Below are 14772 nucleotides of genomic sequence, written 5' to 3' on the forward strand. Positions count from 1 at the left end.
CAAGTCTAACCTAAAAGTGTGTATCCATTTCCATAAGAATTCAGTCTTAATGTCATGCTGCAGCACAGATTATCAAATAAATACCATTTATCCTAATTACAAAGACAGAATAGCATAGCCTGATGCTCACAAATAAGTAGCAAAACAGCTGCTTTTGGTGTCCTGTGTTCCATTACTTTGCTTTTTTCAACAGTATTTAATCCCAGCTTGATTAAACCATGCAACAATGGGAAAATATTGATTTGCAAAAAGAACCAGTGCAGCCGGTTCAATTTACTCCCTTACTCTTACTGCTTATAAATATTTGAATGTTACCTCATTTAATTCAGGCAGTGTCATTGTCAATATTTGCTCTAATTCATCTACCTGTTCTATCAGATCTGCTGTCATTATGAACATTCTGAATCTATTTTGATTCCCAAATGTAATAGCTTTTTAAATAGCAATGAGGGATTGATTTAAACCTATTTATATTACATTTCAGTGTATCCCTAAGAATCGTATTATTGAAATTAATTAAACTAAAAATAGCCAATGAGTATCCATTGTTTTAGGTAATAACCTGAATAAACCAATTGTTTTCTTTCAGAATTCAGTATTAAGAATAAAACTAGCTGTTTATAGTCAATTTTCAAATTTACAATCAACCTGTTAATAGTGAAATATAAAATTATCTGAACTTGTAGTATAGGACTTTATAAATTCATGCTATTATTTGACAAGGTCATTAAAAGAAGAAAAAATATTCAAAATGCCAATGTTTAAGGAATTTTTATTAAAGCAAGAATTTTATAATCCAAATTATGGTTCTTTGCTCAGCTATCAATCCTTACTGCTAACTACAACAGTAGTGATATTCTGAGCTTTTCCACAGTAAATTACAAAATTAAAGAAAGGAATGCTTTAAATTTTTTGTACTGTGCTGAAAATTCTTTTCCCCGGGTTTATAAAACATTAATTTGTTTTTTAACTTTTGCTATTTTTTTTTTGGATTTTAAATCAATAGGTAATCTAGGACTAGCAGTTTTGCTAGTCCTGGCATTTGTTGTGTACATAAGCTTCAAAGTTTCCTTTCCTTTTTTTATTTATTTTATATTTTGCAATGTTTTTCTCAATATTTAGTAGTTTTTCCATGTTTAGATTTTTTTCTTCGGTGAAGCGATATAATAATACGTAGTCCTGGGTCTTCTGTAATAAAAAAATATAAGAACAAAGAAACACATTATCTTGAGGCCCATTTCACTGTTAGTGCATTATTTCTAAGTTTCAAAAACATTCTATGCCCTTTTAATAAATCTGTTCTTCAAACTGGAAGTGAAATGGCTACTAAAGCAAACATGTGATGGGAGAACTGCAAAGCTCACTGGCTACTACCATCTCATCATGAACAAAAATTAAAGAAGCAGAAAGGCATCTGGCCATATTAGTTAAATATTTCTATTAACAATGACTGGAAGCTAGATGCATGCCATTGGCTTTCGGAATGTCTGAATGCAGTTTTCTAAATTAATCTTGCCAGCCTACAGATTTCATACATGGCAATGTATACTTCTCAATTCTGACAGAATTAAGGCTACAACATCTATGGCCTTATATCTATCACTGATAAATCTTGTTTCGAGCCAAAAACCAATGCCTGTTGAATACAAATCCCAGAGATAATTGAATTCCAGTAATAATCTATCACTTGCCAAGCAACAAGGTTCCCATTGTTCTACATGGAAATCCTTATCTATAGTAATCTAGATCTCAGGATACAGATACAGTAGTAATTGTTGCTAAGGAAATTCAGCATGAATAAAACGTCTAACTAGACTTCCAGGATACTGGATAAAAGTTAACAGCCTACTATGATGCGCAAAGCCAATTGTCTGCAATGAAATGCAACTCTAATTTATTTCCCATATGAAGCCTATTCTCATGAATACTTACATTAGACACTTGGAACTCCTGCTGGATTGTTAACTGCTTTCTGAGCAGCTTCTTTAGCTTGATGGGCTTGCAGTACGGCTACAGCTTCATCAACCTAGTTAAGGGGAAAATTGAATTACTACGATTTCTGTTAAAAAGGAAAATAGGCTGGATTCCAAAAGAAGAAAACAAACACAAACTGAAGAATCTGCCTACCTTCGAACGAAGGGATTCAGGAGACTCAAGCATGTGAAGAAGTTCGGAGTTGTCAATTTCTAGCAACATACCAGTTATTTTACCCGCCAAAGTAGGATGCATGGCTTGGATAAGAGGGAACAGACGTTCTCCTAGAAAACAATTCACAATTTGTGACTTTACAAGACTGCATGATCTGTGTATCTATTTCATTAGTTCAGTTCCACTACTGCAAAAATTAATTTTTTCTTTTGACAGAACAAGCTAGTTAAGAGAATAAACTCAAAGGTCCTCATAGCAGGAGGATCTTGGAAGATTGCAATTTTGAACAGCTAGTGCCCTTATCAATAAAATGATTTGGATTATTAAGAAATTGCTTCTCTTGATATCCTCATTGATCCCGTTAACTCCGTAACTAGCTTCTTCCATCTAACACTTGAACATTTTCTTTCCTCTATGTAACTTTCAGCTGAGTCAACCCGATATGTAATAAGTGGAAAATTAAATAATGTCAACAACGTTTAAAAAAGAATGTCAGAAGGGATGCGTGACCCATCTTCTGGGACATCTGAGGACTGAATCCAAAGTGCATGCCTGCATAGAAGACTTCTGCTTACAGAAATGTAATTTCACTCCTTGCCTTTAGATAATGCAGTAAGAAAAACTATGCAAGTGGCCAGGAACACTGATAAATAGGCGGTGCCACCAGCTGTTATCTTTCTTCTGCAGTCAGTTCAAATATATTGCTGCAGCTTTCCTTCCATGCTCTCAACATGACACATCAAAACCTGCTTTCCCATTCTCCCCATGTTCACATGATATTAATAGCAACTTACCCAACATCTGCTTTTGTTCTTGTGGAGGGGCAGAAGCCAACATGGAAGCAGTCAATGGTTCCTGACCTTGTACATGGACAGCAGGCTTGAATTTCAAAACATTGAATAAGTTAACTAATTTGTTTGATGATTTTACATCAAATAATATACTGATTAAACCTGCATTATTCTCATTCAATCACTCAGATCTGAATACCACAAAGAGCAGAATGCTGCATCTGAATAGCAAATAATTCAGTAGAACAGGGGGGTCAAACTCACACCATCATGGCAATGTCATGTGATGTATCAGACTCCCCCCCTTCGCTAAACCAGGTGTGGGCGTGGCCAGTGCGTGACACATCTGGCCCATGGGCCGGGAGTTTGACAGCCCTTCACTAGAGTATAACAGACTCTACTTGGAGATAACAAATGTGCTTACTGACAACATAATTTTACTATATGGCCAGCAAGTTCATCCTTTTCTTGAGTAATAAAGAAATCTTGACTAGAAATCCATCCCATGCCTGCTTTCACATTTTATTTGAATGTGTTTTAGATATTTCTAATTATGCCTAGGTTCCAGCTGTTACCCCAACTTTTAAGGTTGTCCCATAGTTTTCATGCTTACCTGCTGCATAGCAACCTGAGGCTGTGTGTTAAGATGCTGCTGAGGATTGCGAACCCCCGCAGCATACTTATACTGTGGGACAGTGCGTACAGCTGGAGTGGCTGCAGCGGCTGCTGCTGCTGGACGTGGACCCATAGTCTGTGTTGATGTGTTTGCTGAAAAGAGAACGATTTCAAGCTAAGAGACAACACTTTTCAACGGTACGACAGTAAGTCTGCTTGCACAATTTTTGCTTAAGGGTTTTAAAAAATATATGACATTTAAACTTGAAAGCGCAACTGAATTGCATATGTTTCATGAATTACTCTGATGTAATTAGAGTATATACATATCCATCATGTATATACATCATGCAATTCCCTTTTGGTATAACAACATTATGCATAACATAAATGACAAAAAAAGGGAATTAAAGAAAACTAGGCACGCTGTCTCACTATCCTTCTTTGTATTTTTCTAACCTTACTGCCAATGCTTCCAACTTGCCTTGTTGTTTAAAAATTAAAGTAAAAAACCTTTCAGAACTCACCAACACGCTGTGTTGACATGACTCGTGTAACTTGTGAAGCTGGCCTCATGGTACTAAATGGTGGTCTGGGAGCTGTAGGGCGGATGGCACCTGGCATATTCTGGAAAGCTGCTTTTAAGATAATTTAAGCATGTATTTTAGAAATTAATAAAAGTAAACCCACCGTTCACCTGACAGAGTCCAGGCTTTCTTTGTCCACCCTCTGGAATACTCTCCTTCCACAGGTGAGTGCCCCCCCCCCCGGGCTTTCGAAAGAGCTTGAAGACCTGGCCCTGCCAACTTGCATAGAACTCACTGAGGAGCATGCAGCCCTTGGGGTAATTGGCACCTTGAAGCCCACCTTCCACCTTGTAGCTTATTCTGTTCTTGTTTTTATCTGGTTGTTTAACTGATTACATTTTTATTCAATCTTTAGGGTTAGGATTAGGGTTTTGTGTTTTAATTATACATCGCCAGAGTCACTCTGTGAGAAGGGAAGTATCTAAATTCAACAAATACAAATAATAAATTATGTAAGAAAACAGAGTCACTTACGATGAGGTCTGGCACCCTGAGCAGTCCAGCGAGGACTTGGTCTAAGTTGAGTAATCTGGCTAGTAGGATAGTAGGCTGCACGGTTTTGTGTCTGTTGAGGGAAAAAAAATAGTTGATTTATATTCTGCCTTTCCTTCAAGAGCTCAAGCCAGTATTCAAAGCTGCAGCATTATGAAATTTAGTATGAAATTAAGCATTATTCCATTTAAGCTTAACTATTCCATATAAAAATTCTGAAGGCTTTCTAAAGCAGTAGAGACAATTATTTTAATAGCCACCATGTATCTCGCACAAAGCTACACCGACTACACACACACACACACACTGAATTTAAGTTTAATAGGGAGTTTCGAATCATACCTGCGGGATAGCTGCCATGAAATAACCTGAAGGAGGTGCTGGTTGGTAAGGGTTGATGACAGGATTGGGCACTGCTCTCACACTTGCCATTCTCTGCATATATTGGTTGGTGAGGTGAGCCTGGCGTTCCTCTTTACGTTGAGCTAAAGCCACATATAGTGGTTTGGTGGCCACAATTCTACCATTCATTTCTGTTACTGCTTTGGTTGCTTCTTCCGGTGAAGAAAAGCAGACAAACCCAAATCCTTTACTGCGGCCTCCTTCCATCATGACCTATCAAAAGAAACACACAAGCTTAAAAACATTGTATCTGAGCACTGCATCACACTGTATGTCTGTATAAATCAAGGATGTCAAACTCGATTTCATTGAGGGCAGCATCAGGGTTGTGTTTGACTTTGGAGGCTGGGGGGGCGCAGGGTTGACATGGCCAACTCAATGTCACTCCTATCGGGGGTGCCTGCAGTGGCCCGAGTGCTCTGCCAGCAAAAAGGGGCTCCCGAGCCTCATTTCAGCTGCCAGTCTCCTGCAACCCTCTGCCAATGAAAACAGAGCTCGGGTTGTCCTTCCGAGCTCCGTTTTCATTGGCAGAGGGTTGCAGGAGGTTGTAGCAGCCAAAAATGAAGCTCGGGAGCTCCTTTTCAGGAGGAGCTCCTGAAACACCGCGGGCCAGTCCTTCACTGTTTCCAGGGCAGTCCCACGGGCCAGATCTAAGTACCTTGAGTTTGACACCCCTGCTATAGACTGTAACCATTTGCACTTCTACTGATGACTGACTAAACCCTGATAATACAGATGGCTACACTTGAATTATGTGGTCCTTCCATGTAGCCTACTGACTGGACTGATGACAGGTAAGCAATTTTCCAATTCCCAACTGAGCTGCTTACCTTTGCACTAGTTATTGTGCCAAATGGTGAAAATTCTTTGCGCAGACGTTCATCATCAATTCCATCATCTAAATTTTTCACATATAGATTTACACCCTTGGCAAAGGAAAAAAAAGAATGTCATAAACTGTAAATAATGTAAAAATTCAGCAAAAATATTAACTATCAGAGTGAAATTTTACCTGGTATCTTGTAATCCTATCCTGCTTCATTTGTTCAAATTTGCGTTTAAGCTCTGTTTGTCTTTCAACTTTTTTCTGAGCTCGTCCAACATATATTTGCTTCCCATTGAGTTCCTTTCCATTCATCTCATCTACAGCCTTTATAAATAAAAAATATACTTTAAACTGCTGTAACTCAATATAAAATATGTTATACTCAAAACATAAAGAATTCTTATAAAAGATTTGATAATATGAAATCAATACTGCAAAAAGCACAGACAAGACTTAACATAGTGTGATGTGTATCAACAAAAACAAGAAAGGTCCCACAGTTAAATTGGTCGCCACAATATTCCACAGTTTGCACACAATCATATGCAGGCTTACTTTTTGGGCATCCTCATGTCTTTCAAAACTGACAAAGCCAAAGCCTTTGGATTTTCCACTTTCATCAGTCATAACTTTCACGCTCAAGGCAGGTCCTATAAAGCATACAAAATTTGTTACATATATTTGCCATTCACCCATATTTAGAGAAAATCTGTGCCGTAGATTACAAAGATTCTCCACGATGGGAGAGCATCAGAAAGACCAACAATAAACCCATTTTGTCTTCCTTAGAGTTCTTAAGACATTACAGTAACCGTAAAAAAATTACTACTGAACATATTTTTGGACTGAACTTATTTTTTATTCTGGAAAGCTCTTCCCCTATCTACTGCCCTCCAAATGGGTTCACTTAAAATACAAGCATCCCCAGTCAGGACATCAATGGTATAGTTGGGGAAGATTATGTTGCTTACATATTGTGTCCAATGTTAAAAGTACTATTTAATGTGGCTATTTAATGTAGCACATCAGGCATGTGTTTTAAAGGAGTTAAGTCAGAAACAGAATGTAAATCTGTGAGTAAACAATTCTGGGTTCCTCTGAAGGTAAGTGTTCATAAGGTACAATTTTAACATATTTAAACTAATCAAGACCTGCAATTAGTCTGGACCCACCTTTACAGCTGTATTTCTACTGTTTATGGCAGTAAATAAAAATGATATTTTGACATAAGTTTATTTAAATACTCATGGAATGTGAGAATGTGAGATCTTCTGATGGATGGGCTTAGGCTTGAGTACACACAGTATATTTAATTAGTTATAACACCTATAATTAAATATACTGTGTGTACTCAAGCCTAAACCCATCCATAAGATGATCCTTGAGTTTTTGACAAAAATGCCATGAAAAATATGAGTTAGCTTATCCATGAATGATACATTTTCCATGATATTTTGGTTAATAATTCGACTGTCAGCTTAGCTGTGAATATATATGGTATGTTGAAGTAATTATGATACTTTATTCTTTTTACCATTATCAGCCTTTCATCAATGGTCTTTAGTGGAAAGGCAATACAGTATATAAATAAATAAATAATGAATTAAAAACAGTGACCACAAAATCACATTCTTTAATTCCTATGTAGAATGTTACTAGTTCAGTTACCGCTATCTCCAGTTAAAAGCTGGACTATTGCAATGCGTTCTACATGAGGCTATCCTTGATGTATATTCGGAAGCTACAAGTGGTGCAGAATGCTACAAGTGGCGCAAGCAGTTCTTGGAGCCTTTAGGTTGGCCCATGTTACACCAGTTTTATGAGTTGCGTTGGCTGTGGTTTTCTTCCGGATACGATTTAAGATGTTGGTTATCACATTTAAAGCCCTTCCTTAGCATGGACCCAGGCTGAGGAATCGTCTCAGCCCAATGGGATTGGCCCACTCCACCCTGCTGGGAGAAAGGGCATATTGCGGAGCTGTTGGTCAAGGAATTTTGGCTGGCTGGGTCCAGAAGAGCCCTTTCTGCTGTGCCTCCTGCCCTTTAGAACATCGTATCCACCAAGATGAGATCCGCATCCTTCCCGACCTTCTGTAAGGGCCTGAAGACCTGGATCAGTCAGTTGGCCTTTGGCTCCAAAGGGAGTACACCCTCTAGAGGTAGCTATTGGATTAAGAAAGAACCTACCTCTCTCCGTGTACTTCGTGCTCCCTTTCCCCATCTTTCAATTATGAATTATCATTATCATTTGTTTTAATGTTTTTAATGAGATGGGCAGCATGCAAATCTAATAAATATAAGCTAATTAGGGAGTTGCAGTTGGGTAGAAATATTATAGTAAGATACCAACTCTTCTCGTTTTTATATACATGAAAAGATCAAGACATTACCAAACTTGCCAAAGAGTTCTTTCAGTCTCTCATCATCCATGTCTTCTCCAAAATTCTTGATGTAAACATTAGTGAACTCCTTAGCGCGAGCTCCAAGCTCTGCTTCCCGTTCTTTGCGTGATTTAAACCTTCCAACAAATCTAGTTTTTAAAGGCAAGACAAGAAGCTACTTAGGTATTTTGAAAATGCTCATTACATGACTATGTCTACAGGAATACGCTTTATGATCAATCCCTGAGGTGCTCACCCATATGTTGTGTCATTTTCCTGCATGCGAGCAGCTGCCATAGCACACTGCAGTACACCTTCAGGTAAATAGCAGAGTACTAAGCTTGTCTAATCCTCTGTCTTACAACAGACTTCTCAGAATGGAGTAATTATATTACCCCGCTGTGCTTTCCCATCCAGGGAAGCACAGCAGTGTGGTATGACTCCTCCCGATTGTGACATGTTATGTCTCTCACAGTTCCTATGCAATACATAAGTTTTCCCTCTTTTTTCCCCCTGGATATATATTTCTAATAAGGTAAGTCAACATTGGAACAAGGGTGTCTGATTTAGATTTCTGTAAAATGAGATTTCTCTAAACGTGATTTAACTTTTAAAAGCTCAAAGAAAAATACTTTTGTACTCACACTTTACGATCGTTAAGCAGCATTCCGTTCATTTTTTCAATAGCTCTTTCTGCAGCTTCTTGTGTTTCAAAATGTACAAACCCATAGCCTTTGGAGCCATTCTCATCACACACGACCTGTGAAAGTATTGGAATGCTTGTGAGATCAACTGAATCTAATCATGTTAATTCCAATCTGAAACCTTTCCCCATTTTTTGCTTTCTTTCCACTCACCTTACAAGAGAGGATGTTTCCGAAAGCTGAAAATGTATCATACAAAGCTTTATTATCAATTGATTTATCCAAGTTTTTAATGAAAATGTTGCCAACACCACTTTTTCGAAGAGATGGATCACGTTGAGACCACATGATACGCACTGGCTTGCCTTTAATGACGTCAAAATTCATGGTATCTAAAGCTCGTTCAGCTGTAAAACAAAAGGATTGTTTTAATCCTAATAGAATAATGTCATTGTTTATAACTTCAACTTTGTTGTTTGCTTCTTGAACTCCAGAGAATGATTAGACTACTCATTCATCTGAAAATTATGGAAGCAGCAAAGGAAAAGTTGAGTGTTTAGCAGATGCAAGCTACACATTTGAAAGTGGAAATCAATGTCATATTTTGTACCAACAAAATTATATTTTAAACTTAAAAAAAAAAACCCAGCTAGTAATATTCACTTTCTAATCTCAACATAAAAAAAAAAGGTGGTTAATGAATACCGTATATTATACTGTTGTACAAGTTGCAATAAGCATATAACCAACCTGTGTCACAAGAAGTTTTTAACAGATGGAAGATCATTCTGCAGTTATTGGCTTGCTACCGTACTAAATAAATTTCTACTCACAAGCAAAATAACTAAAATATTTCTTGAAGTATGATAGATTTTCTTCTTAGAAAATAAAAAACTGGAATCACGCCATGGTGTTTCCAAACTAAGGTAAAATAAATTTTATATTACCATAGTATAAAAGGGTTATTTTCCAGTAAATGAAGGAAAGTGGTAACAAGGACTTTTAAGGTTCATTTTTGCTAAAGATATATTTTCAAATTCCTATTTCATCTGCAACTCAATAAACCTTGCCCAATGAACCAGAAAGTACAAAATTTCTGCAATACCACTGAATGTTAGCCAATAACAAAAAGGGGACAGAATGAGAGTCAATGAGATTAAAGTTTCAAAGCACTACCTCAAGTTCAAAAATGAATTTTCAGGCAAACTAGTCTTTTTTTTTGCAAGATTGCATCTTCCTACCTACCTATGCTCAACACAGAACAACGTACCAAGAGAAACAACTGGAAAAGTCTTCCCCATTCCCCAGCAATCTATGAATTGTTTCCTTACACAGTAGCATCTAGAAACTGTCTATCAGGAATAGGAAAACAACCTACGGGAACAATGCTACAGCTCTTGCATTCTATATCACTTTATACACTATTGCATACCACTGTTAGAATTTGCTATGTACTATATGTACTATTACATAGGCTTAGTACATAACAGTGTTAGAATTTGCTAAACATATAAAAACGTATTTTTATACCCACTGTTTCTATCATCCCTAAAAAATCTTGTAAAGCCAGGTTGGTTATAGATACAGTTAGTCAATATCAGCAGCTAAAACCAGGCAACCATGAATAAAGTGTTCATAAGTTTTATTGCCCTTTCAGGAACAATGCAGAGTGCAGCAACACAAATGGCAACAACGTAGCCAGGCTCTGATAGGCCCTCTGATGGAAAACAGGAGAGCAGAGTAAGGCAACAACTGCTGGTCTGCAACAGGAGTTTAGAGATTTTAATCTTAACCTGAACATGGAGTGCTGCTAGTTAAATATGCTACCTCAGGTTTTTGTTTTTTTAGAATGCAACTGTGAAACAACAGCTCCACCTGCTGCTTTCAAGGCAGAGCACATACCCTGGAAGTTGCCAATTCAGTAAAGGTAGCTCAACCCTCTTGCATACGTACAAAATTTGCAGAATAGAATAGAGGTAGAGGTCAGTGAAAACACAGTGTGTCAATTTAAATTATTCTAACAAAAGGTACAGATGCTTTCCTCCATAATGTTTACTCAAATCCTAATACTAATAAGATGAAGCAAATGATAAGTTTGAACTCTCAATAACATTAATGAGGAATATAGTGATAATGCTGCATACATATTCTATTAACTCAAAAAATGCAAGTTATTTTCAAAAAACTTCACTGAAGCATTTAAGCAAGTCCTAAATAGTTTTTTTTTTCAGTAACTGTGTATGCTGTAGTCTGTATAGAATTTATATATATTTTCCTGTGAATAATAATGTCTTAACAAAAGAAAAAAAGCATTTCAGAATTACCTAATTAAATAACTTTATTTTTCACTTTTAAAGCCATTGAAAATGCAAAGCTTTCCTGAGATGGTAATTTAGTTATTAAACATTAACTAAATTTGATGTAACAATAAGTTAAAATTCTTTCAGTCCAGCTTTGTGAATAAACAATGTACTGGTGCGTATAGCTTCATAATTCTCATTTTATTCCCTCAGAAATCAACAGTTGCTTACTAGTTCCAATTAACTGCAAATTTTTAGTTTATTTCTCCAATAAGAATCATCAGCCATTGTTTGCTGTTTTTATCTGCTATAAGCTTTTAGAAAAAAAAGCAGAGCATTCTAAGAGTTTACTTAATTTAACCCAAACTCTGAACATTCAGGTTTATTTAGCTAATTTAAGAAGAACTAAGTAATAGCATTTGTAGCATATACCAAGATATTGTTCATTCATACACATGCTAGAATTCTAAAGAATTCTGAATTCCAGCTTACTGTGATGTCTGAACACAGCTATTATTTTCTGGAATAAATGAATCCTCAGCTAAGGCATCTTAGCAAAATACTGAAGTTGGCTGGAAAAACCTCTAATACTTTCTGAGAAACAGATCATTAGAAATAATCCTATATTTGGGCAATCCCTACAGCCTCAATGAACAGACTATTATTTGCTGACTGAATTTATACACAATCTGTCCTTCAATATACTGCCATGCTTGGACAATCCAAGCTTACAGGACTAAAAAACAGTGGCTCCCATTTTCAATTCATGCAAGACAATGTAAATTGGAAACGAGTTTTCCATGCCTTATAGATGATTTACTGATCTGCAATGTGATTTCCCCCCCCTTAATGCATTGTATATGATTATCACAAGAAATAAGGTATATTAAATAAACCCAAAATAAATGAGGAAACAATTTTATTCCATTTATTCCTCAGATTCATCTTATTTATTCTTCACTGGTTCATTTCACTGGTCATGGAAAACACAAGCGCTTATTAAGGTGTGTATATGAAATAAGCAAAATCATACTCATTTTTAGCCCAATAGGTATTTATTGCTTCAGTATGTCAACTACTCTTGAAGTAGAAAACAAAATCACTTTGAAGAGGATTTAGGAATAAAATCCAACTCCTGGTGTCTTTCATTTGACAACAGCTCACCCACCCATCCCCTTCCCATCAATATAAAGTCTAGCTATGCTGGCTTCCCTTAGATCTCCTCCAATGGCAAGTGAGAGGAGTTTTTCTCAATTTCTGGGCACTCAGACAGTAAATTAGGGAACTGGGAGGAAAACAATGCTATTTTACTCTTTAATGTATGTCATGAGGCCAAAACGTTTTAGATGCTTTATGCAAACTGAAGTGTCAAAAGGCTTCAAAAGCCACAATCAAGAAAAATGTTCTTTTAGACGTGGACCAAAAAGATTTTTAAAAGTAGGCTTTCAAGCCGTGTTTAAATAGATGAACGTGTTTACTTTTTAATACAGGGAATCCGGCTCATCGTTGCTCTCCAGACCCACGGGGCAAAAAAGAAAAAAAAAAGTACTCCACAGGAGGAAAGGAAAGGATAATTAAACACGGCCTATAACTGGTTTCAGTAACTGCAGGTTCAGGGCCTCGCTTCCGCCTTTATTCTTCCTCCTTCCACGACTTTCAAACTTATAATTAAAGTGGAATTTCCGCCAGGCTGCCTTTCATCAGCGGTCCGGACTCAGCGCCTTTCGCCGGCGGAAGCCAGCTCCCGACACGCCCTTGCGGGGGACATTTTAAGGCCCTGCCTCGTGATCCCGAAGTCTGCGTAACCCTTCGCGGAAGTGAAGGGCCGAAAAAGGCCTTTCGACGGCCCAAGGCCTCACCCTTCCCTTTCGGTGGTCCTGCCACGAGGGCTGGCAAGTCTCCCTTCCCGCACACCTCCTCCTCCTCCTCCTCGTTTCCCGCAAACGGCGCGATCGATTCCCCGCTTAAACGGAAGCCCAAGGAGGGGGCATCGCGTGCGGGCCTCCCTCGCCGTCCTTTCTCTCTCTCCTCTCCCTCCCCCACGCCTGCCTGCTATCCCGAGCGCGGGGGGGATTCCAGCCGAGGCAGGCGCGGGAAGGGATAGGCCCGAGACAGGGAGACGGCGCCGACTGTAAAAAAATGGAGGCAGTCGCGGGGAAGGCTAAGCGGGGGTTCGCGTGGGGACAGCGAAAGAAAGGCAGCGGCCGTTGGCCGGAGCCCCGAGGGAAGAAGAGCCCTCCGTGGCTTTCCTTCCCACGCCGGAGACCGAAACTCGGCTGTCTCGTTTCCCACGTGTCCTCCCTTCCCCTCCCGTCCTTCTCCTTTCCCCCCATGTGGTGGGCCTGGGAAAGTGGATCCAGGGAACGCCCGCGTGGGGGAGGGGGGGCAAGACCCCCTTTCCTCTAACCCGCCCCCCCCCCCGCGACCCTCCCTCGCTTCCTCACCGTCGGCGGGCTGCTGGAAGTTGACATAGGCATAGCCTAGCGAGCGCCGGGTGATCATGTCCCTGCAGACGCGGATGGAGAGGATGGGCCCGGCGGGGCTGAACTTCTCGTAGAGCATGGCCTCGGTGACATCGGGGTGCAGGTCGCCCACGTAGAGCGAGGCCATCGGGTAGCTGGGAGCGCTGGGGTTCATGCTGGCGGGGGGACGGGGAGGGGGAAAGAGGCGGCTGGGTAGATTCGCGAGCGCCGAGGAGGCCGCGACGGGCCGGCGGGTTCTAAACCCAACGGCTCCGCGGCGGCGGTTGGCGACGGTTGGCGGCTTGCTCGAGCGCTCGGGGCTGCTGGCGAGCGGAGGAGCAGGTGGTCCTGTTGCTGCTGCTGCTGCTGTTACCGCTGCTGGCGGGTCTTCTTCCTCCTGCTGCTGTTGCGTGGATGGAGGTGGTTTGGGCGGGTCTCCTCTCGGCTAAGCCGGGTCCGGGACTTCGCTTCGCTTCACCGGGTTATTTTATACCAAACCGGCCGGTTGCAGGTGGGGGCGGGTAGTAAGGCGAAGGATTTTTTTAAAATATTTTTTTCGGATTTTAAAATTTTTTTTGGATTTTTAAAGGTTTTTTTTTTCTTCTAGTAGTAAATGGTGCGGCAGAGCTGGTGTGTCCGGGGAAGGCCGGAGCACACACACTGTGCACACAGCACCGTCATCGGCCGGGGGACAAGGGGGAGGCCACCGCCCCGGCCACGCACTATATATAGCCGCCCCGCCCCCAGCCGCCTCCACCGCACAGCACGCCACGCACTGAGAAGCCTCTCTGCGCATGCGTCGCCTCCAGAGGCTGGGGGGGTGGGAAGAGCGCTCGGAGGAAGGGGCGGGGCAACAGCGCGCAGCGCTTAGGTAGCACGTCGCCCTTTACGAGGAGACGCAGGTGCCCAAATTTGGGCAGCCGAGGGCGCATGAGCAGTTAGTAGAGGCAAAGGAGGGGTTCAGTTCACAGACCTATGACCAAGGAAGGAGGGTGTGACTGAAGGGGCTGTCGAGAAGTAGCCCGAGAAACGCATGCGCTTTCCGCTCGATTACGTAACGGCATACCCGTCATAGTCTTCCTTTTCGGGAAAAGCAGCGCTATGCAAAGTTTTGGACAAGAAACT

The 14772-nt window shown here is 40.2% G+C and overlaps 1 protein-coding gene across 4 annotated transcripts; it reads right to left on the bottom strand.

Annotated features, from left to right (window-relative positions):
- Nucleotides 1-755: 755 nt before the first annotated feature.
- Nucleotides 756-14343, bottom strand: PABPC1 (poly(A) binding protein cytoplasmic 1). Of its 4 annotated transcripts, none has more exons than XM_034422552.3 (15): nucleotides 13630-14343; nucleotides 9099-9292; nucleotides 8886-9001; nucleotides 8260-8390; nucleotides 6417-6511; nucleotides 6048-6185; nucleotides 5866-5961; nucleotides 4976-5248; nucleotides 4616-4706; nucleotides 4082-4189; nucleotides 3553-3707; nucleotides 2943-3027; nucleotides 2128-2258; nucleotides 1933-2026; nucleotides 756-1188 (listed from the first exon to the last, which is right to left on the bottom strand). In XM_034422552.3, exons 1-14 carry the CDS (start codon nucleotides 13820-13822, stop codon nucleotides 1934-1936), a joined length of 1899 nt encoding a protein of 632 aa, XP_034278443.1. In that variant the 5' UTR covers nucleotides 13823-14343; the 3' UTR covers nucleotides 756-1188; nucleotide 1933. The 4 variants fall into 4 exon arrangements, with proteins under 4 accessions (XP_034278443.1, XP_034278442.1, XP_034278441.1 ...); XM_034422551.3 differs by having other exon boundaries at nucleotides 4082-4192; XM_034422550.3 differs by having other exon boundaries at nucleotides 8251-8390.
- Nucleotides 14344-14772: the final 429 nt, after the last annotated feature.

Source organism: Pantherophis guttatus, chromosome 3 (assembly GCF_059756535.1).
Source record: "Pantherophis guttatus breed Tessera chromosome 3, ASM5975653v1, whole genome shotgun sequence".
Lineage (NCBI taxonomy): Eukaryota > Metazoa > Chordata > Lepidosauria > Squamata > Colubridae > Pantherophis > Pantherophis guttatus.

What these genes read in the sequence shown, in the direction of transcription:
- PABPC1 (XM_034422549.3), bottom strand. Translation starts at nt 13,822, where the DNA reads ATGAACCCCAGCGCTCCCAGCTACCCGATGGCCTCGCTCTACGTGGGC. An exon ending in CTGCTTAACGATCGTAAAGT is followed by an intron (nt 8,391 to 8,885) that starts GTGAGTACAAAA and finishes TTTAAAAACTAG; the next exon opens with ATTTGTTGGAAGGTTTAAAT. An exon ending in CTGAATCCCTTCGTTCGAAG is followed by an intron (nt 2,027 to 2,127) that starts GTAGGCAGATTC and finishes CCCCTTAACTAG; the next exon opens with GTTGATGAAGCTGTAGCCGT.